The 21,538-nt window shown below is 43.6% G+C and overlaps 1 protein-coding gene across 2 annotated transcripts in view; it reads left to right on the forward strand.

Annotated features, from left to right (window-relative positions):
* Positions 1 to 21,538, forward strand: part of LNX1 (ligand of numb-protein X 1) — a gene marked incomplete at its 5' end in the record, with an annotated part of 62,646 nt that overhangs the window by 1,103 nt on the left and 40,005 nt on the right. The window contains one exon of one of the 2 annotated variants that reach the window (XM_082760192.1): positions 2,387 to 2,478. The exons of the other annotated variant lie outside the window; for it this stretch is intronic. Coding sequence (XP_082616318.1) covers positions 2,387 to 2,478 — 92 coding nt within the window. Of the gene's footprint in view, positions 1 to 2,386; positions 2,479 to 21,538 lie in introns of those variants that run through there. 2 annotated transcript variants of the gene reach the window in all.

The following is a 21,538-nucleotide window of genomic DNA, read 5'->3' on the forward strand; positions in this document are numbered from 1 at the left end:
TGTTTGACAGGGAAAAGCACGTGTATTGCATCTTCAGCCTTCCTTTCAGCGGGCAGGAGTGACGAGGTACCTCCAGGGCTGTGATTTCCGACTGCTTTGGTGTAGTACAAAAAACAGCATCTTGAATCCAAGGGGAGCTGGGGTGTTAAGACATGCCCTTTTCTGTGGCCTTTATCTGTTCTTTGGTGAAATGACTTCTCCTGTGCTTTGCAGGTGCGACTCACGCTCCTAGGTGAGGAATTTATTCAACATATTCACTGTTTGTGTCATGGTTTAAAAAGTCAATCATTTTTCACCACTAAAACTCAGAAAAAGGAAGAAAAAAAAAAAAAAAGGTGGTGGCAGCTGTGCTCTGCAGGATTAGCTTTCTGCTTCTGGAAGAAGAAATTAGCAAGGTTTCCTGTGATTTTCTGCCTTTGTTCAGTAATTCCCTCACATGCCGCAAATACAAATTTCAAAAGCGATGCAGGTAAAGGGACTGACAGTCTGCTGTGAGCTGCTGTCACAGAGATTATGTTGCTCTACAGATTGCAGAGATAAAATCTTCAGCCCCTAGTGCAAATACCCTTCCATTGTGATATATATAGCTGACTTTATTGGATTTTAGATCCTGCTTTTTGACTTTACTTTTTCTTGAGATGACAGATCCATGGCCATCAAATTAATTAGGCCTGAGCCCCACCAGGGACAAGTTTAGTAACACATCTCCACAGCCTCTTTCTGCATCTCCTCCCCTGTGCCAGGCTCTCCCCACTACCTTCCAGCCTTGAAAACCCAGAGCAGAACTGTGGCCATTAAATCCTAAAGCCTCAAGGTAGTGCAGGACAAGATGGTGCTACACAGCTTCTTCTGTGCCACCCATGACCACATTTTCCATATTCAGGATGGTTTGGAGGGCTGAGTTACCTTAAGGCTAGAAGGCAGGGGCATATAAATAACAGGGTACCTTTGCTGCTTAGAGTTTCACTAAAAACCACAAGTTTTTATGGTTTAAGCCAATTGAAGGTTCCCCAGGGCCATGCCCTCGCTGGCATTCCCACCTAAAAGAATTAGGAGGGACGCATAAAGGAGATTTTTGAAACCTTGTGTTTGCAGAAACAGTGCAGTATGTTTACTTTTAAATGTAGCTTTGTTAATAATCACCAGAGATACGTTATTATTCTGCACAATTCAGTTCACAGAGCAGCAGGGAAACATTTCTTGCCACCCCACTCCCAACTCATGGCAGTGCAGGAAAGGAGAAGGGCACTGTGCTCTTCAGGCACCAGCTGCAGCATGCCCAGGCACAGCGCAGGCTGAGCTGATGGGGTTCTTTTAACAGCGATGAATCAGTAGACAAAGTGTCTGAATTCGCTGATTAGAAACAAATAAATAAATAAATAATATTACAGCAACAACAGCCTGGTGCCTTTGGATAGAATGGCTCAGATGCTGGCTGAAAATAAAAAATCTCAACTGAACATGACCCGTGTTCTCAGTGAAAAAATCAGACTCTGTTAGAGTCACCAGGGCAGTCGGCAGTCCTTGTGTTTCTTGCACAAAACAGTCTCAGATCAATCCTGGTTCTCAGAGAGAAAATGAAAGCTTGCCCTCTTCAGGGGTGGGGTCACTGATGGGATAAGGTGAGCTTGCTGGTTTTTATGCTTTGTAATTGAAGAGAGAACGTGAATTTTTTTAAATCTCCAGTTACCACAGAGTAGACCACTGAAAGCATCCTTATTGAAAATGTTTGCTCTTGCATCCTGAGAGAGAGAGAGAGGGAGAGAGGAGACATGCCCTTGGCTTCCTACATGATTTATGTTTGCACAGAACCATCTGACTGGATGTTGAGAATTCAGACCGCGATGCAAGCAGCCAGCAGTTGGCTGTGATGCTTTGTGGTGTTTTACTTTAAAAAGGTGTGGTCTTCTGCTGTAGCTCGCTTCCAAACTCCACGGGGGGCACGTTTCCCCCGTGTCAGACGGCTACACCCTTCCGTGATGCAGTTCAGCTCGTAACCCATCTGCTCGTGGGCAGTGATGTAAACGTACCAGCTGGCTCCGGAGAACCACTCTGAATCCTGCAGGAGGCAGGTCTCTTCCCCGAGCATCGCTCTGCTCTGCAGCATAAGTCACTGTCTCGCCAACCATGCTGTGCTGTCCCTAAACCCTCACATCTCCCCATCTGAGAGTCAGAACGAGTAATCCTCTTACAGGTCAATGATTTTGCAGCGTAGCCTCGTTTGTGGGATTTAAGCTCGATTCGTAACGTGCTCCCGTTGCGTTGAAATGGAAAGGCTCGCTTAGAAGGGGCTTGGCTGGCACGACAGCTTCGTGGTGCGTGTCCCACCAGCACAGAGCGAGTGGGAAGGAGGAAACCTAGCAGCAGTGCCAGCCCTGCACTGGGAATGAAGGCTCTCCTGTTACTGGTCCTACCTTGGCTAAGCCCTGCAAACTACATAGACAATGTGGGCAACCTGCACCTCCTGTACTCGGAGCTGTGAGTACGCGCAGCCACGCTGTCCTCGTGCTCTCTGTCTGTCTGTCTCACCTGAGCGGCCGGGAGGTTCTCACCCTTGTGGGGGTCTGTCTGTGTGTCTGTCTGTGCCTGGGCATATGTGTGAAGGAAATCTCGCAGCATCTTGCCAATAGCCTGAAACAAGGCTGCAAAGCAGCTGCTTCACATCCCAAGGGCTAATAATAGTAATACATCTCCCTTGCTTTCTGCTCCCAAAGAGCGTGGAAGCAGCTAGGGCGTACTGAGTGAAAGAGGTTTTTTTTCCTTATCAACATGCTCTGTTGTGCTGGCATTTCCAGTGGTTGTTGGGTCTGTGTTTTTTTTTTTTCTTTCTTTCTTTTTTTTTTCTTTCCTTTTTTTTCCCATTTCTGAATCTCTGTCTCTTCTGTACTTGCCAAGGATAGCTTTGCCTGGGCGTAGAGGAGGGCATGGTGCTGGGCACCCCTGGTAGAGCTCTCACGGTGTGTACACGCATAATGCTCTGTGTGTAAATCTGCATGCCTGTAGCAAAAACACTGAGAAGCCTTTCACCAGAAATAATTCATTGGAAACAGGAAAGAAATTTCCTCTATTTTTGCTTTTGCCCACAGCAGAATGTTATTTTCTCTAGAATGCAAGTTTTAATGTAGCAGTGCATGCATATATCTTCAAAAAATATCTTTAAAAATTTCCCAAACCCCACAGCTGATCTTTCCCATCCGTAGGACAAATATTCTGTGGTATCATCTCTAACTGACACTAGTTTAATCTATGCTTCAATGTTATTGTAATGGTTAATAGGGCCTTTGTGAATAGAAGCAGATATTTGCTCCAGTATGTTTTAATCAATCATGTTTTGTTTGTGATTTAACAAATTATACATTCTGAGATCTTCCTTGAGATAATGAATGGAATGGCTAATTCTGCTCAAAAGTCAGAAATGACTGTGCTGTGTCTACAGTGGGAATGTTTCAGTAACAGTTGCGATTAATATCAATGAGACTAATTTCCAAATGATTTGGTCTCTGCCATTACACAAAAAAAAAACAGGGCTTTGCAGAAATGAAAAGTCCCCTTCTGAAATGCTCGTGTGATATGCATGTCAGCTATTAATAATTTAGCCATTCTTAGTACAACCGCTCAGGATTTCTGTATGCCATGGGTGCTTTCAAACATTTAATAAACCTGGTTTTGTGTGTTGCAGCTATGCCCTCGTTTTAATTAACTGGCATTTTGTTAAAGAATGTTAATTAAAAAGTAGAGTAAAATAAAATAAATCAGTGAAGCCAAGCAGGCTACAGGAGCAATCAAGCTCAAACAGAGCAGATGAACACTTACAATGGAAACAATGGCATCTGGGACATCTAGTTTCCAGGAAAACAAACTGATGAGATTAATCAGAGCACAGGCGCACGCACAGCCTCCTCGCTTTTCTTGGGGAATTCAGGTTCACTGACTCTCCCAGGATAAAGAGCTGTGATGCACAGTAGCTATTCAGCTCTTATTTATTTAGCCTTCTAACCCACAGAGACGCTGTTCTCATGGATGTAGGCAGTCGGTCTTAATTGAGCGGGTGTGGGCTCAGGCTTGGACATGCATCTTTGGGTGTCAGCAATGGGAGGTGGCACGTCCCCGACCGGTGCCAGCCCTGGGTGCTGCCCCATGCCCTGCTCACTGCCCCATTGCCACCCAAGGTGGCAGGCAGCAGGATTCACTGGGGCTGGCATAGCCCAAAACAGCGCCACATGGTTTGAGCTCATTTCAGGCATCTCTCCTGCTCCACATGGACTCTGGATGCTGCACAAGGCGCTGACATACTGATCTGTGAGATGAACACAGGGTCCTCACTAATAGTAGTGGCTGAAAGAGAAAGAGGGACATGGTTTTCAGTCCCATTTAATCAATGTATACAGATGTTAGGACCTACAGGTTGTTATGTTGGCTAATCAGGCACTTACATACAGGATATTTTCCATGCCAATTTTGTGAGACAGTGTGGGCACCATCATCCAGGACACGGGGACACAGCTTCACTGTCCCAGTCCTTTTAAAATGCCCCAAAGCCTGCAGAGGCAGCTCCATAAATCCCTCCCCACAGGCAACCAAAGAACTCCCACCATGTGTAGCTTATCTGATGGCTTTCCCCACTGCTCAAAGCCAGACCATAGCAAGCAGAAAGCCTTTTTTTTCATTATCCCACTCTCTTTGGGTGCTGGCCAGTGCAAATACTGGCCTTGGTCGGGACTCATTATTTGGCTGGCTGGCAGCCACCAGAGATACCAGCCAGGGGAGGGGGCAGCAGGGCTGTGAGCAGCCTGGGAAGAGATTTGGAAAGGTGAGGGGCATGGCTATCATCACCAGCATCAGGGCAGGAGGCAGAACAAGGGTGATGGGTTAGCATCACCTTCCTCTCACACAGCCTCTCTCTTTTACCCTGTTAAAACAGAGGCTAGGTTATTTTGTGCTGAGCTGTGGTTGTTTGCTTTGGTTCGAGGGTATTTAGCTCCATAACTGCAGAATGGGTAGTTTGGGGAATAGGGACTACAGCATAGCCCAAGGGCTGGCTGGAGATGAAGGCTCTGGAATTCATTTAAGAAAGAAAAAGGCTATTTGAGGAGAGTTGAATAGGAGAAATGAAGTTGGGGAAAGGCTGTGTCAGACCCTTGCACTTCACCTGTGTGCCATGCAGGGGAAAGAGGTGTGTGTGTGTGTGTGTGTGTGTGTGTGTGTGTTGCAGTGACACTCGGTGGGACAGGTGTGGAGTGCTGATAACTGCAGGTATGCTCAGCAAGCAAATACTTTGTCTCCTGACACTGTTGCCTACACGAGAACCACTTCCCTGGCCATTGTCTGTTGTGCCTCCCTTGCCCCCAGCACAGATGCCCCTCTGGTCCTCACTCTGTACCAAGCTAGAAACAGCAGCCCTGGGCACTACCCAGGGTCTACGCCTTCTCCTTTATGTCCCTGTAAAGGAGCCTCAACAGATACACAGTCTCTTTCTTATCTATATAAATAAACTTGAGGGAAAGGAGGATGCGAGAGCAGGCAGTGAGTAACCTTGCGTTGTCCATCTGAGGACCTCTGCCACATGGACAACATGGGGTGGTGTCCAACCTAATCCCCTTCAGCACGTGGCCCTACTGACCGAGTGGCCACCTGGGCAGCGTGCTCAGCACAGGCCCTGCGCCAGGGAGCCTGTGGCAGCTGTGTTTGCTGTTCTCCAAGGATTAAACAGCCCCTGGCCCGAGGCAGGGCTGCTAATACACTGGCTGGAGGCACCCCACTAATTTAAATCAAGACTTTTATTTTAAATCTGCTGCTAGAGCAAAAGACACAACCTAACCGCTACACCCACGTGCAAAAAAAAAAAAATAAATAATAATCCTTCTTTTGTGTCTTACTGCTCTTGGGTTTTACATGAAGCAGTCAAAGGAATCCCACCAAATTAACAGGATCAAGTTTCCCCATATAACTTTTATATGATAACGGCTCTCCTACATTTCAAAACAGCACTTTGGCTGGAAGAGCCAGTAAAATTTAGTTTCTCTGTTCATTCAATTTAAGAAGAGGCACAAGTGCCAGCTGTCTTCTAGTGTCCTTGGGCATGTCTGGTTTTTGGTAAGCACGATGTAGCTCAAGCCATTAGCTGAAGGAGGAATTCCGTAGTGAAAAACAAGAGTGGAAAATTATAGTATCTTTTAGAGGGTTGCTTTCAATTCAGCTAATCCCCTCAAGGCTCCTCAGGTTCGAAGTCAGAGCAATACTGCATTTACAGAAATGGCCAGAGCAACATTTAACTACAGACCTTAGAAAATCCTCCCACACATGGTGGCTTGGCAAAGCCCAGTGGAGAAACGTGGATCTGGCTTCAAGCCTGCTCTTGCGAAGTTAAGGAGGGCAGGGCACTTTGCTCAGCTGGGCTGTGCATGTTGCAAAATTTGGAGCAAAAATGTTGAGGATGGAGCTTCTCATGCTTGTGTGTTAGTCCTTTGCGAAAGCCACGTGCTGCCCTCCTTTCTCAACGCAGATCTCAACGCATGTGGAAATCTGTGCCAGAGCTAAGCTGTGAGGTTAATTAAAGCTGAAAGTGTTGGTAAGGAATGCTGAAAGTGAATGGAAAGATTCTTGAATGAAAATGTAAATGAAATGTCTGCAATATCTGCATTAAACAGACAGGACAAAGCACATTCAGATGAAATGTGAAGAGTCCTTTCCAGTAGAGCTGGCTGCCCCTGAGGAAAAGGGGGCAAAACCTGCTGTACTGTTCTTAAAAGTACGGAAGGAGCTGTAATCCAGACTCATGGCATTGAGGCACCCAATATGAATTTGTCTACATATATCAGCTGCTGTATTCAAGAGTATTTGATACAGACTACGCTGCTGGCATAGGAGAAAAAGAGGTTGCTTCCACTGACCACGACTACTTAGGTCCAAAGACAATCTCCAGGAACCAAACCTCCTTTGCAAGCTTTAAGAATTGGTTGATTATGCCTGAGAAGTTCATGTGCAATGGAAGTTGGTTTTCCAGTAATGCTTTGAGAAAGGTCATGCTTTATTCCTCACGCACATGCATGAAGCTCACCTTTCCTCCTTCACAGCCACCTACATACACTTGAGATGAGAATTAGACCTTGCACTCTGCTGGCATGTCTTCTTGTGGCTGGAGACTTCTCACACCTCTGGAAAAGCCTGATGCTGGCTAATGTCAGTCCCAACAAATGAGCTTCATTGCCAAAAATAAAACCTGTGCCAGCCGATAAAGTGAAACGATGCCAAGGTGAAAACACAGTGCAATAATTATCATCAGCAGAAAGGTTTCTTTTCATGAATGAATTATGCCTCAGTTATGTCTGAATTTTGTGTAGGCTGCTCGAAAGAAGTGTGCTTATACTCCTTGCCTATGTAACGGGAGCACAAAGGGGGCAAACCTTATCCCTCTCTGAGGCTGGCTAGGAACAGACATCCCACTTTCGGATGGGGCCAGAACAGGGAAAGCACTGGAGCAGGAAGGGACAGGGTGAAGGGAGTTGCAAAAGGTCGGTGGTTGCACACAAGCAGCAGACATTCGTTTCTCTTCTGTCATTAAGCCACCCTGGCCGTATGCTGCAAGTTTGGCCGACCTCCGCATCTCTCTGACAATTAACCTAGTTTAGCACTGGCACTGGCAGCATGACAAGGATATTTTTCCTTGAGCTATTTCTCTGACAAATCTGGCAGAACTGGGCTGCCCTGTAACGCAAGGATAAATGCCACTCTTGCAGAGCTCTAGTGCCCATTGTAGATTAACTCCTGCTCTGAAAACTGGTTCAGGGATCAGCTACAGCACAGCAGGGAAGCAGACTTGTAGGTTTGAGGGTCTTGTCTTATTTTTATTTATTTTTTTAATATTCTTGACCTTTGGGGGAAATCTGCCTTCAAGGTTCCAGTCAACAGAGCAGCATTTTGTGACTGTCTCCATGACCAGAGACATTGTTTAGGAACTAGAATGGATTGTCTGCATCTTGGCATGTGACTGCGTGTCCAGACTGCCCCCCTTGAACACTGTAGTGACCAGGTGGATGAGGATGCCAACTACACAGGACACAGAAACACAGATTTTATGCTGACATCACTGACAATGCTGGACTAACAGCACAGACTGTAGGTGTCAGCATCGATGGCTGCTTGGGGCTTCATACTCTACAAGGAGGGCCCAGCCCTTTCCCTCTGTGTCGGACTGGTACCTCAGGAGAGGTATCTCTTAGTAAATGGTGTTTCATATCATGACTAAAACCTCACTGTCACTGAAGGATTCCTGGCTTGGAGCTGAATCTTCTTTGGGGATTAAGAATGTGAATTTAATTTTACATCACCCCTAGGCCTTGGCAAAGTTGCAGTTGACAAAGACTGAATATATCCAGTGAATCCTTGGACTATCTCTACAATATGTTTTATGCATTCATATGATTTATTAATTGACAACAGATTCTGAATATAGATTGAAGCAAGTTCAGGAGCAACCTAGTGAAATGACTGGAGATTACAACAGATGGTGTACAAATTTTACACACACACCCCAAAAAAAAAGAAAAAAAAAAAGTGGATTGTCTGTAACTTCTACATGTTTTACAATATATCCTCCCAATATGAAGTTAAAGAGGCTGACTGTTACACTGAGGAGGTCAAGCTGTATTTACAGGAAGTTCTTTTCTCCTTTCTTCTGAATTTCTGTTGGCAGCACTATCAAACTTTATCGATAAAGTCTTGCATTTCTCAGCACTCTAGACAAGCAAACAGATTTGTGAATATCACACATAATAATGACCATATCTGCCCTGGTTTTCATTCTCTCTTCTTTCTGTTAAGATCCTGGACACTTGGGTGATGAGAAAATAATCACCATTGACTCCTCTAATCCTGAGGAGTTGTCCTGGTCCATGACACTGCTGTGATACATGGAGACAAGTTAAGAAAAGAAATTTGCTGTTGCTAGAGCCGTGTAGATTTTTTAGTCGCTCTTTCTCACTTTTATTTGTATTTACTCACTGATTGTTATCTACCTAGATAATGTAAAGTAAACGAATAAAAATGTCTTTAGTGGTATAAATTTCAGGTACAAAATTCAATCATCAATGTATTGCTCTAGGATTTTTCCTCTTTTGCTCTATTCAAATCACGTTGTCAGGAAACAAGCATTTTAGGCCAGAAAGTCATTTTATGTGCACATATTGGGAAACTTACACCTCTCCATATATTGCGCATTGCAGTCCTATCATTCACTAGACAGTGTGTAATATATTCTTAATGTAGAATTTCAATAATTTAGTAACCTCTTAAATAGAGAAAGAAGGGAGTATGACCTGCTCTGAGGATCATATTTTCCTGTCTCCTCTGCAGACCTTAGAGAACTGATAAGATTAGTAGACTGATGGCCTTGTTATGGTTAGTGTTTTATTAAAAACAGCCAGTACTAATTTTGAAAGCATAATTAAGGGTATTTTCTTTTCTTCTCTCGTATACGATAAGCATTACTCTTACATATTATTCTTAACATTCAGCTAGCCCTGATGAAGTCCTGCTGTTCTTTTACCTTCCTTCCCATGTAAAACAACCAATGGAGTGGTTTCAAAGGGCATCTGTGGAGGCCTCTCCTCTTGTAGATTTTATAACTCAATAGTACAAAAGGCCAGAAAACGTCCCACGTGGAGCAGGCTTTTATGGAGAGGAGATGGGCATGATTAACCAAATGTGTTCTGGAAGACCACTGGAAGCAGAGAATACTCTGTGCTGCTGCTACTAAATGAGGATGTGTAGGTTGATATGGATGAGCAAGGCTGTTTCGCTCAATATGTACGAGCATCTCCTGCCAAGAGACTGAATTACAGTCAGAAGTAAGTGCTCTCTATGAAGAGCCAGTGTTGCAACACTGTTCTTCACCAAACAGGTTTTGCAGTGGGAGCATGCATCCCAAGAGGTGGCCATGACTTGGTCATGACTTGCCTTGCCAGCTCTCAGATGATCCAGGCCACGGGTTCTAGCTGAAGATTTGGCACATCTCTCCTGGTTTGTCTTTACATCAGGAAGATGACACTGCAGGAGAAAGGGTGAATACAAATTCTGTCCCAAATAAAGTGTGTAAGTACTGGTGCTTTTGTCACTGGGATTTGTTGCAGGGGTGAACAAGATTGAAAGCACCTGGTGATGTTACTTTGCCCCAACCCAGACCATAATGGAAGTATTTATACCATTAATATTAGCTGAGTCAATATAGAAATGCTGAGGAGATCCTAGTGCTGGCTACTGCAAACTATGCTGTCCAAGTGACCCTTGGGCCCTGGCACAGGACTGGCAGAGGCTGCACATCCTGCACAGCCTCCAGTGCTAGGGATGTGCTCTTTTCTCCACATCTGCTTTGTATTATGAGTCAAAGGTATGGTCACACCAATGTGCTTTCCTCAGTGTTGTGTCTGTGACCTTTTCTTGGTGCCCATTTTAAAAAGTCCCACATTTGCATTTTGCATATCTTGATGAATTTTAGTGGACTGAGTGTGCACCATTTCTAGCAAGCCTCCTGTTTCCAGTTTCTTCCCTCAGAGGGGATTGAATTCCAGCACATTCTTGTTTTATCCTTCCAAGACATGAGTGTAATGAAGTTGGACAGTAATGGTTGCTGTATTTCACTTTTTTTCTGCTCTGTCCCCAGTGGTCTAAGCATCTGTAGGTTTGAAGGCACTTACAGTCATGGTCTTTGAGTTCAAAATAAATCAGAAGAGAACAGACCAAAACAGGACAGAGCATTTAATAAGATATATAGTATACATATAAACTTGCACTTAATATGTTGAGCTGACAAAGCAAATAAATGCAAAGTTTTGCAGACTTGCCTTTTTTGTAATCTAGGCTTGAATAATAGTAACATGACCCAAGTGAGCAAAAGAAATTTATAATGGGAGGCCAAGAACAAGTAACCGTCTTCTACAACTAATGAACTGTAATCCATACCAGAGATTTCCAAAATGCATTTGTTCCTCTTCCACCTACCTCCCAACAGAATCAGCCTGTCTTCCTTCCTCTTTTCCTTCCCTTTCTTCAGCAGATGCTTACTTATATTCCTGATACTTTTGCTAACTCAGCACTGGAGAGAGGGAAATAGCTGCATTCTTAGGCAGAAGATGCATTTCACAGGCTTGTGATGGTCTCCTTGCTTTCTGTTAAGGTCTGCTAATTGTTGTTCAGATCTTTCTGTGTTTCACATAGCCCCTGCTTTTCAAGTCCCCAGCAAATAGAAGTTGACAACCAATGCAAAAAACACCATAGCAATTTAGTGCCCTGTGGTGCTTTACAACACCAAGAGAACTCACAGCTGACAGCATGAAGGTTTTTTTGTCTGTGATGAGCTTGGTTTGCTTGCATGTCAGGTAAAAATAACAGTTTGATCTTAAATAGGTGTTTATCTTTTTGCAGTGTTACATAAACTCTCTTGGCACCTCCTGACAAGCGTGAATTGGCTGCTTCTGCCCTATGTATGTTTTGAGAGAAAATGTAGGTTTGCAACCCTTTATATTTGAGTCTTTCTTTTTGTTCCCTAGACATGACTTGTAACGTTTGCCAGTCTCCATCATCACCAGTATCAGGCTGTCTTTTGGTTTCTTTAACCATTTTCCAGTTGGATGCTCCCGTCTATCCTAAGTCTTTGTCTGTCCTTTGCTACCTCTAAATTCCTATTTCCTTTACACCTCTGCTCTTTGCCTCTCCCACAACCTAACAATGAACTGCTTGGCAGAGCAGTAACCTGGGATCAAGGTCAGCAAGGAAGCATGGTTTTAACCACTGCATCATATGATGGCAGCACCTTTCTCCTGCCTGGTGGAAGGAAGAGAAGCAGAGACTGAGCAAGCAATTGAACTTCTTTAAAAATATAAGACTGTCTTGGACACAGGCTCTATTGTAACCACTACAATAAATAGACAGAGTCAAAGTCAAATAAGGACAGATGCTGCTTGTCCTGGATTTGACCGTGTCAGGTGAATAGAGGTCACCCATTCATAATCTCAAAGTCACTTGAATTTGACATGTTCAGGGTATCAGTCCATGGATAGAAAGCTCTTCCTGGGCTGCCCAAGCCCTGTCCTCCTCATTGTGGTGATGGTGAGGCCCTATCTGCTCCATTCTGTTACCTCCAGTCTCCTGATGCCTGTGAAGGAGCTATTCTCTTGAGGGCACTGTCTTGTTCAAAGAGAGTAAGAAGGAAAGGGAAAGAGAGAAATGGGCTGATTGGACCTGCCAAGGATTTGTGTGGCCAACTACAATGGTGCTGAGCATGCTGAGCCATGTGTCTTCTGTCTCCTCGCACTATTTCAACACTGCAAAACTCTGAGCTGGTTATGCTTCTTATTTTAAATTTATGGATTAATGTATGAGTAAACTGTGAGTTCAGGCTGTGGAGCTTAACGTCAGAAAAACATGTGGATCTGAAGGCTCAAAACAAAGAAAGCTTTATGAATTGACCAGGTTTGGTGACACACTCTTTATGTTAACTCCACTTCAACAGTTCTGGTGAACTTTAAACATTTACCTGTTAGACTAAACACAGGTTAAGCCAGGCTGTGAAATAACTCAACTGTAGGGCTGACATCTGATCAAAATCTTATCTACTATCTTCTGCCTAGCTGCATTACCACCTGGACCGAATTCCTTAAAAGAGTTGCACACTGTCCTTCAGAAACCACTAAAAACAATGAAAATAAAGTAAGTCAAGGAAATAGGGATTGTAATATAGCCCAGTTCCTCTTACCTAGTTAATTTGTTTAATTTGAAGACCACACTTCTAATCGTTTCACTATGTGCTATTTCAGCAGTCAGGCAGAGGAAGCTATGGGAGATGGAAGAAGTGAAAAGAGCAGTACCAACATGCATGGATTAGTTCTTTACAGATATTATTCCACTGAACACTGACTTCATTGACAAATGACTCCTGACTTTCACTGGAATGAACTAGGAAGAATGAGGTTTTGTGTACATGGAGAAACATCTATTTTTTACATACCTAGGAAGATATGGAGTAGTAGAGATCCAGTTTTATATGTACATTTTTGGGGAGGAGTGGGTGGGTAGAGGAGCTTCTCACCACTCTGAAAAGTGGTGAGACACACCACACTGTTTTTAACAGAAACAACATGTTTAAAAAAACAAAACATCCCTTGAGGACCTGTGGGTGAATGAGTTGAAACAATACAAATAAAATGTCATGGGCTCCAGCTTCTGCAATCTTTATGACAAAAAGATGTCCAAAAAAAACACCCTGTGTGGGGGCTTCATCAAACCTCAGACTCCACTTTCCTGTCCCTTATGACAATGGTAGCTTCATGACAAGAGATCTTACAAAATTGTGACTTTCCTCCTGTTTTTTTTTTTTGTTTGTTTGCTTTTTCTTTGTTCATTTGTTGTTGAAATTTCTCTCCCAGGATTGGCAGACACAAACGCCAGAAAGTCTCTTTTAAAGAGGATGTTTTCAGGAGAGTAGCAGGACTGACAATAAAATAGCGACCCGTATGACCTCTGCGTGGTCAGGTCTGCAGCTAAAGCTCAAGAGTGGGGGAAGGCTCCCTGTTTGTCTCCAAACTTGAGCCTGTTCCTTGTAAGAGTCATCCACATCACAACAGAAGGCTTCAAGGGGCTTAGAGTTAACGTTAAGGAGCGGGAATATGTAGCTAAAGTCTAGCAATGGATCCCAGATCCCTCTCCCCACACCAATGGCTGTACACAGAAATGGGGATGAAGCAGGAATTGTTTTTGCATCTCGGTTTCACCATGATGTCCCAGGCAGAAGGAAGCAGAGTTCTTTTGTTGGCTGTAGGGAACTGAGATCTCAATGCTTGGGTCTTCATTCTAAAAGCTTCTGTGTGTTTTGGGGTATTTGTTTGTTTATTTGCTTTTTTTTTTTGACTCCTCCTTATCTTTCTGGCAGCGCTGGAGAGTGGGATTTTTATGGCACCATATGACAGTTCTCCTTCCCTCTGTCCCCCTCCTCCCACTGACTCAGGGAGCCCTGGGTACTGAGGAAGCTAGGAGGCAGCCCCAGGCCTGTCCAAGAGCCACTGTGGCTCCAACCTCCCATAGCACAAAGCGCAAAAGAAGAAAAGGAGACTCTGGAAAGGGCGCTGAGGAGAGGGGAGGATAACAGCCACTTCCCTGGCAGGGGGGGACTGTCAGCAGCACAGCTGTTCTTTTTGGAAATGTCAGAGAGGAAGAAGAAAGTGTCGAGGGAGTTGTCACCAGCAGACAGCACAATAGGTGTCTCCAAAATAGTGCTTCGCACAGTCATAGTCCTTTCTTGAAAACACTTACCAGGAAGCCTGGGTCTGACTAACTTTACAAATAATGAACTCCATTTGAGAAACAGACACGTAAATCACAAAATCACTTAGGATCCAATTTCTCTCTGATGAATGAGAGCACAGGCGTGGGTTTGTGCAATGTGCAGCACAACCAGCAAAATGATGTCCCTGGGCTCTTCAGCACCTTCATGGTGCAAAATGTGACCTCAGACTTCTTGAAATCTACCCAGTGAATGCCCATGTAGTGAGCCATGGCAGCTTCTTCTTTCAAGAAAATGTCATATTCTCACTGATCCTGAACCTGCACGAGACACAGCTGGCCAAGTGAACCACCTTTCAGCGACTTGGGTTCTTTTATTAAGGATGCAGACAGGAAAGTCTGCCTACTAATCAGGAGACCTCTTTTCCCCTCTTAAGTTTATCAGAGCATTGTTGATTAAATTATACTTTAAACATGCTAATTAACAGAGAACAAGTTATCAAAGGAAAAATCAATAGATCTGTTCGTCCCCCAGTAGCAAAATGATCTCTTGACTCTCTTTCCTGTGCTACTTATGACCATGAGCATGAATCTCTGTGCCTCAATGTGTCTGATTCTTTGTGGGTTGTAGAATGGGCAGACCTGAAAACAAGCCATAATTGTGCTGATACCATGATTGTACACAACTGCTGTCTAGTGTGAAGATAAGAGCCCTGGATGCAGAGCCTGCAGTTACAGGGTGTGCAGGGACATATGGAAACGAAGATCTAAAATGGGCACTGAGAGGTCCAACAGTTTCTACTTGCTGTCTAGAAAATGGGGGCAGGGAAGAAAGGACAGAGGTTCTTCTGAAGAGATGCTCTAATCACTCAAGGAAGTTGATCAATAATGAAGCCCATAAGTTGAAGCTGATCCATAAAAAAGCGACCGTGCTGCTCTTACTCTAGGGCAGCTTCTCTGGTGAATGCTCTTATTTCAAAAGAGGGATGTCTCCAGGGAAGCTATTCTGGGATGTGTGTTTCTACACATATAATTTACATAGTGTGGCTAAGGTATTGTTCCACAACCACTACTGCAATCATGTATTTCCCTCCTGCAGACAACCCCTTAGTAAGCAGCACCATCTCTGGAGGCTGATGTGGTTGACCTTCGTGGAACCACTTATGTTCAGTTTTGGAAGGTCTCCTTAAAGCCCATATCAAAGTACTCAGCAAACCTTCCTGCAGGATGCTGTGACATCTTTAAGTATCTTTTAAGGAAATAGGAAAATAATTAGCTGTGAGGCTGTTGTTTTGTTTACAGTCACTAAATTGTTAGGTATTTCTTTCCCTGTTTTCCTCCTCCTCCTTTTCCCTGCATATTGCACCCTTATAAACACACAGTGCTGAGTGCTGAGCACCTGGCTTTGCGCTTCCAGGCACAGCCTGTGTTTCACAGACATTTAAGGAGCTCTTCAGCCTTCAGATGGTACAACCTGCTGACGATCAGTAAACCACCAAATACTGGTCCGAGTCACTGCAAACAATACTAAAACAAAGAGTAATGTCTCAATTGCTTGTATACACAAATGCAGTACTGATTTTGTTTAGTCTGTCTGGGTCAAAATTATTTTTTTATCCTTGATGTTCATGTCTGTGTGGGGGTGGGTATTTTGCAACCAGAGCAAATTTGATTATTGTAGCTGTAAGATTATTCTGTGTTACAAAGCTGGTCAGTTTGGCTAGATTAGCCATCTGCATTGACAGGCTGCTGGGGTAATATCTGCATGAAGTGAATACAATTCAGTTTATACATGTCTGGGTGCCAACAAGTCCGATGCCCCCAGCATGCAGCCGTCCGCCAGCAATGTAGATGTCCAGCTGGAGATCCTGGCTGTGGGTGATAGCTTGGGTCACCTTGAGTCATGACGCAGGTAGTGTGTTGCTGTGAAAATGAGCAGGCAATGAGGCACAGCACGAGTGCGCTGCTGGAGTTCAGGCTGCCAGCTCCCTTCTCCAGGACCAGGGTCACCTCAGTTGGAAGAAGGCAGGCTGTAATTATCCCCCTTTGGAGCCGATAATGAACTGACATCATTTCCTATGCCACCTTGGTTTCCCTTCAGGGGGGCTGTCATTACAGCTAACAAGACCCAAGTCTCCTCGACCTGTGACGTTCACAAAATCACAGCCTGCGCTGAAACGGCCCTGGGCTCAGAGGCTGGCTGAGTCACAACCTGTCACAGAGCACTCACAGCTTGCTTCTACTTCAAGGCAGCCTCTCGCATCACAGCCCAGACCCTTCTAGTAGGGGCAGCAAGGTCAAGCCGGTTGTGCCCTCTCTTAGGACAGCAGGGGCAAGGCCACCATCCTGGATTGCCCAGGGGAGTATGACTGCAGCTCGTGCTCAAGGTTCAGCTCTCCAAACCTACTGCTCAGGTGTACCCACGGTGTTCTAGGTGCCCAGCTGCAGCCATCAGGCTTATATTTTAATTTTCAAAGCAAAAATAGTTGATAGGTCTTCAATATTGGAATGCATGTCTGCAGCAGCATAAAGGGAAAAAGGAAAAATCAGCTTTCTAAAGAAAATTTTGTGATTTTAATTCTATTTCCTGTGTTTTAACAGAATGAGTAGATAAGTTAGCATGTTTTGTAAGGGGACAGCGTGAAATGACAGCCTCTTAACATGAACATTTCTTAAAATAATTGAATAATAATAATAAAAAGAAAAGGAGTGAAAACCTTCTTTGTTATGTAAACCATTCAAAAATAGCCATCTGAGAGAGCAGAAATGACAACAAAAACCCAAAGAAACCTGTGGTATCTGCAAGCTAATGAATATGAAGCAGCAGCAGCCTTATCAACTTGGGCTAAAAGTAACATACTGTATAAAACTGATTTTCTCCTTCTCTTACTTGCCTTGGGCAGGGAAATCCATTTTGTGTTGTTGGCAGTATGGTACCCACTTATGAAGGCACCTTCTGTCATTAAGGGAGTCCAAGGGAGTCCAGGGCTGGATCCCTGCTTCTACCATAGTTTACGCATTATCTCCTTTGATTCATCAGTTGCACCCTGATGGTCTAAGAAAAGACAGATTTTTGTGGAGAGGTTCTCAGCCTGTGTTTTTATGCTTCAAGGGTCACTGCTTCAACTTCAGACCAAAAAAAGGCTCTTATGCCTGGGTAGTACTGTCAGTTTTTCCCCAAGATACTGTCAGGACTAACAGAGAACAGTGCCTTTTCTTGTAAACCTCTCCCAGCTTCAACCAAAAAAGCCACAGCAGCCTTTGAAGCAGGATTTCCCCTCCCCGGGCACCTGTTTTCCATTTGGTGATAGCGTCAGGCTCCTTCTTGCTCAATCCACCTCTGTGAATCCATCCTCCTTGCTGCACCTGGGCTGGGTTTCAAGAGGAGGAGCAGACACTAGGCTTACCCAAACACATGTTTTTGTGCTGAAAACACTCCCAAAAAGTGAGGAGTGAGCTCTCTCAGCCTCCCTTGCCAAGCAGAGGCTAACAGTAGTCCCTGAACAACAGGAGGGAAACTGCATCATCACATGGCTTCCTCATTAGTGAGTACAGCACTGCCTGTGCATGTGGAGAGAAGACTGAGTGGAACGGGCTTTTTTCAGATTTGGCTAAAGGAATTCAAGTTTTGAGTATTTCTGATACTTCTGTTATGAAGGGTGATCTGAGAACATTTTTTCATAATTTTACAGCACCATATAGTGAGCATTTCCTACCATGTGAGCTTTCAGAGGATTGTAAACAACATTCCAGCCATACTTGTACTGTGGCTGGATATAGACTTTCTGGAGTCTTTAAATGCTTTTACAATGTGTGTTTACTGTCATAGAAGGGCAAAGTATCTCACTGAAACATCTCAACATCTCATATTCACCTCAGCGAAACCATAAAGCCACAAGCAGAAGGGACTTTTGCATGCCCATTGGGTTTGGGAATTTTTGTTCTGAAAACTGGCTGCTAACTTCCCTCAGGTCCATCTTCTTCCAGTCCTACTTGCAAAGGGGAGGACTGCGGAGGCAGGGTGAGCAGAAGTCAGGATGATGATTCTGTAGAATGAGATAAGCAAAATGTACTGCTGGCTATGTTATACTCACAGAAACTTCATGTAACGAGATATTCAGTCAACAGTGTGACTTGTGTACTTCTTATGCCACTGTCAAAACCTGTTTTGATTGAAATCCTGGAACCTGAGTTGTGATACAACAGGAAATGCTTTCCTCACCCCTACAAGGAGACCGTGTTTTTTTAGGATTTTATGTAAAGTGATTCATGAGTCATGTGCAGTTCACTTCTTACAGGACTGACTCAAAGTCCTTACTGAATATCAGACAGTGAATTTGACAAGAGGGGAAAACTTTTTTAAAAAGGAAAACATTTGTGACATCTTATGACGCATCTTACGATGGCGAAGACATTTGTTCAGCACTCAGATGGGCACCTGACAGGGACCTCTGTGTTCCTTCTACTCCTGAGAAGGCACGTTAAGACCTCCTTTTTCTGACCTTCCCCAAGAGGAAGCAACTTTCAGAGAACAATTTTTACCAAGATGTGTTAGTGATGTAATCTAGATATCCATGCTGACCTAAAAGGAACCTTATGTGATTTTTGGGTCACTGAGATGCAATTGTCACCACAGCCAGACCTGTGGGTCACCCTTCATGGCATGTTCTGTCAATAAGAAGGCATAAAGACAGCAGTCATTACTTACTGGCTACAACCTTAGTGTTTCTTGTAATTTTAAATTCCAGTGGAGACAACATTAGTAAATCCAAGCCTTGGATAGAAACCACTTTGAAACTGATTGCAGTATTCACTTTTTGTTATTTTACATCTAGAATCTTATCTGCATCGCTGCTTTGTGCCAACAAAAGTCCTGCTTGCTTGTTGAGTCCATGGCATAGCAGATATTGTAATTATATATATATATATATATGTATGTATGTTAAGTATGTGTAAATGCAAAAGGTCTGTCTGGGAGGCACTTCAGTCTGTATCTGAAAGAATCGAGCTACACTGATTCTGTCGTTCCCATAGTGTCAATCCTATTAAAGAACCAAACTCCCTGGTCCCATTGCGAGCATATTTTTCTCACTGCATCATAAACTTTTTATAGTATAGGTGGGGATAATAGGAGGTGAAGACAATGCAGAGATGCTAAGTTCCGGGAGACTTGTTATACCTGTTGAATACAATCCAGTGATCAAAACACTGAATAAACATGAAAACACATGAATCAACAGAACTGGTGTTTATTCTTGGCATTAATTATATGGGTGTCCATATAGTTTGAAAAACACAATGTAGAGGATTGTATTATGAGCATTGCAGTGCCTTAAGAATCTCTTTGTCTTTACACTTGTCATTTTTAGCTCAGATAACTTGATTTCAGAAGCATTAGCATTTCTTTTGAAACTTTGTACAAATATTCTGATTTCTCCAGGCTCAGTTTTCTAAATCAGGTAGCTATTCGATGATCCTTCTGCATTCTCATTGTGTATCATCTTGATTTCCTACTGTAAAAAGACTTTACTTTATTAGTACAAGGCAAACTCAGTGGTCAGAATCTCCTGCAGAATACCAGTGCTGCTCTTTGAGCAGCCTTCGGTCAGACATGAAGCTGACAGCTGCTGATGGCAAGAGTTATGTTGCTTTCCACATACCCAGCTAACACCCCTTGTGTGAGATTGCTCTCTCATGTGCGCCGTCTGTAGGTAAAAGAAGGTACAGGTATTGGTAGGCAATTAAGCTTTCCATAAACATATCTCTTGGGATTGTTTTGAGTTCATATTTTGTCACTTCCTTTTGATGCAATGTTCCATTTTACCCTTCTTTAAGAGTAACGGAAGGCTGAGGTTTCTGAAGAGTTTTGCGTAGAGAACAGTGCAATTCTGCAAGGTGATGAAAGCACCTGATAAAGTTTTAATCGAGCTCCTCCAGCTTTGCTGAAGTTGAGGATTTCTAGGAACTTGAGGATTTTCATATACCCCTTGAACAGGATTAATGATGTGTTGTAAGCTGTTGAATGCTAAAAGCACTAGAAGCCATTGGCAAGGTTTCCAGGTTCTCACTGTTTAAAAAAAAAAAAAAAAAATGCTGTTTCCGTTATGCTGTATCTTATTTTCCTTTTCATTTTGCTCTGAATGTCCCACCCATGTACTCATAGGTTCCTTACTGTGCTGGTACCAGAGCACCTGCAAGGAGCTATAGGTTGTGTGCCACTCCTCTGTTTCCCTGGTTTGTATCAACTGGTGTAAGCAGCATGCATAAAATATGTTTAATATTGTTGGATTACTCTTGGAGAACTTCAGTATTTAATTGAGGAAGTTCATTGTAAATAAATACTGCAGTTGTTTTGCATCACATAAGACCACTGCGGTTCTGTGCTGCTGGCCAGAATCTTCCCTGTGACCAAAAAATGTTTCTTTATGGTAATCTAGCAGCAAATAATAACTAATAGGCTGACTGCTGTCTTTCACAATGGTTAATTCCTCATTTTTTATTATTCATGGTCTACTGCTGTTCTACCTTTAAAAGGAGCACAGGAGCTATAGCAGTGCCTGGGCTGTATACCAAGCAGGCTGCTGATGCTCTTGTGTGCTCATAGAGCACTCCTGGCTCAGGCATGGGCGGGGAAGGGGCAACAGAAGGCTAAGGCCCAAATTAAATTGTAAGTATTAGCTTCTCCAAAGTAGCAGTTGTGTTAGGCAAGACGCACGAGCTGCGCTAATCCCTGAAAGAAGCCAGCATTTCCAGCCCATGTGCTGACTTGCCCATCTAAGCTGTCGCTAGCAGTTTACAGCTCCATTTCCCGATGTGTAACACGGCTGCAATTTACTGAAATGGCTTAAGACTAGAATTTGAAATGGTGCTTGAGTCTTGAAGAGAAATCAGGATGGTTGTAGTTTCAAAATCATCAGTGACAGAGTAATGGTCTGGGAGAGGTGTCAGGGGAGGGAGAGAACATAATCCAGACCAGTGTTTTGTACACAGCCCCAACAACAACAGGGATCATTGCACAACTATCCCAGCCATGATTTTTGCCCACAACTGCAGGCAACTTGTCTTGTTTACCTATTCTTTCCAATTCCCTGTTCCCATGACAGGGGTTCCTACATATTTCATAATAGAAGCTAACGCTGGTGGTTGAAATGCAATTTTTGGCTTTTTAAAGAAAAGGAGGGGGGGTGAAATAAGCTTAAACATGACCACATGTTACATGACACTTTGGTAGCATGTACACGAAATTTAATCTTTACAATTCATTTAA

Source organism: Aythya marila (genome assembly GCF_965140915.1).
Source record: "Aythya marila genome assembly, chromosome: 4".
In the NCBI taxonomy this organism is placed as follows: domain Eukaryota; kingdom Metazoa; phylum Chordata; class Aves; order Anseriformes; family Anatidae; genus Aythya; species Aythya marila.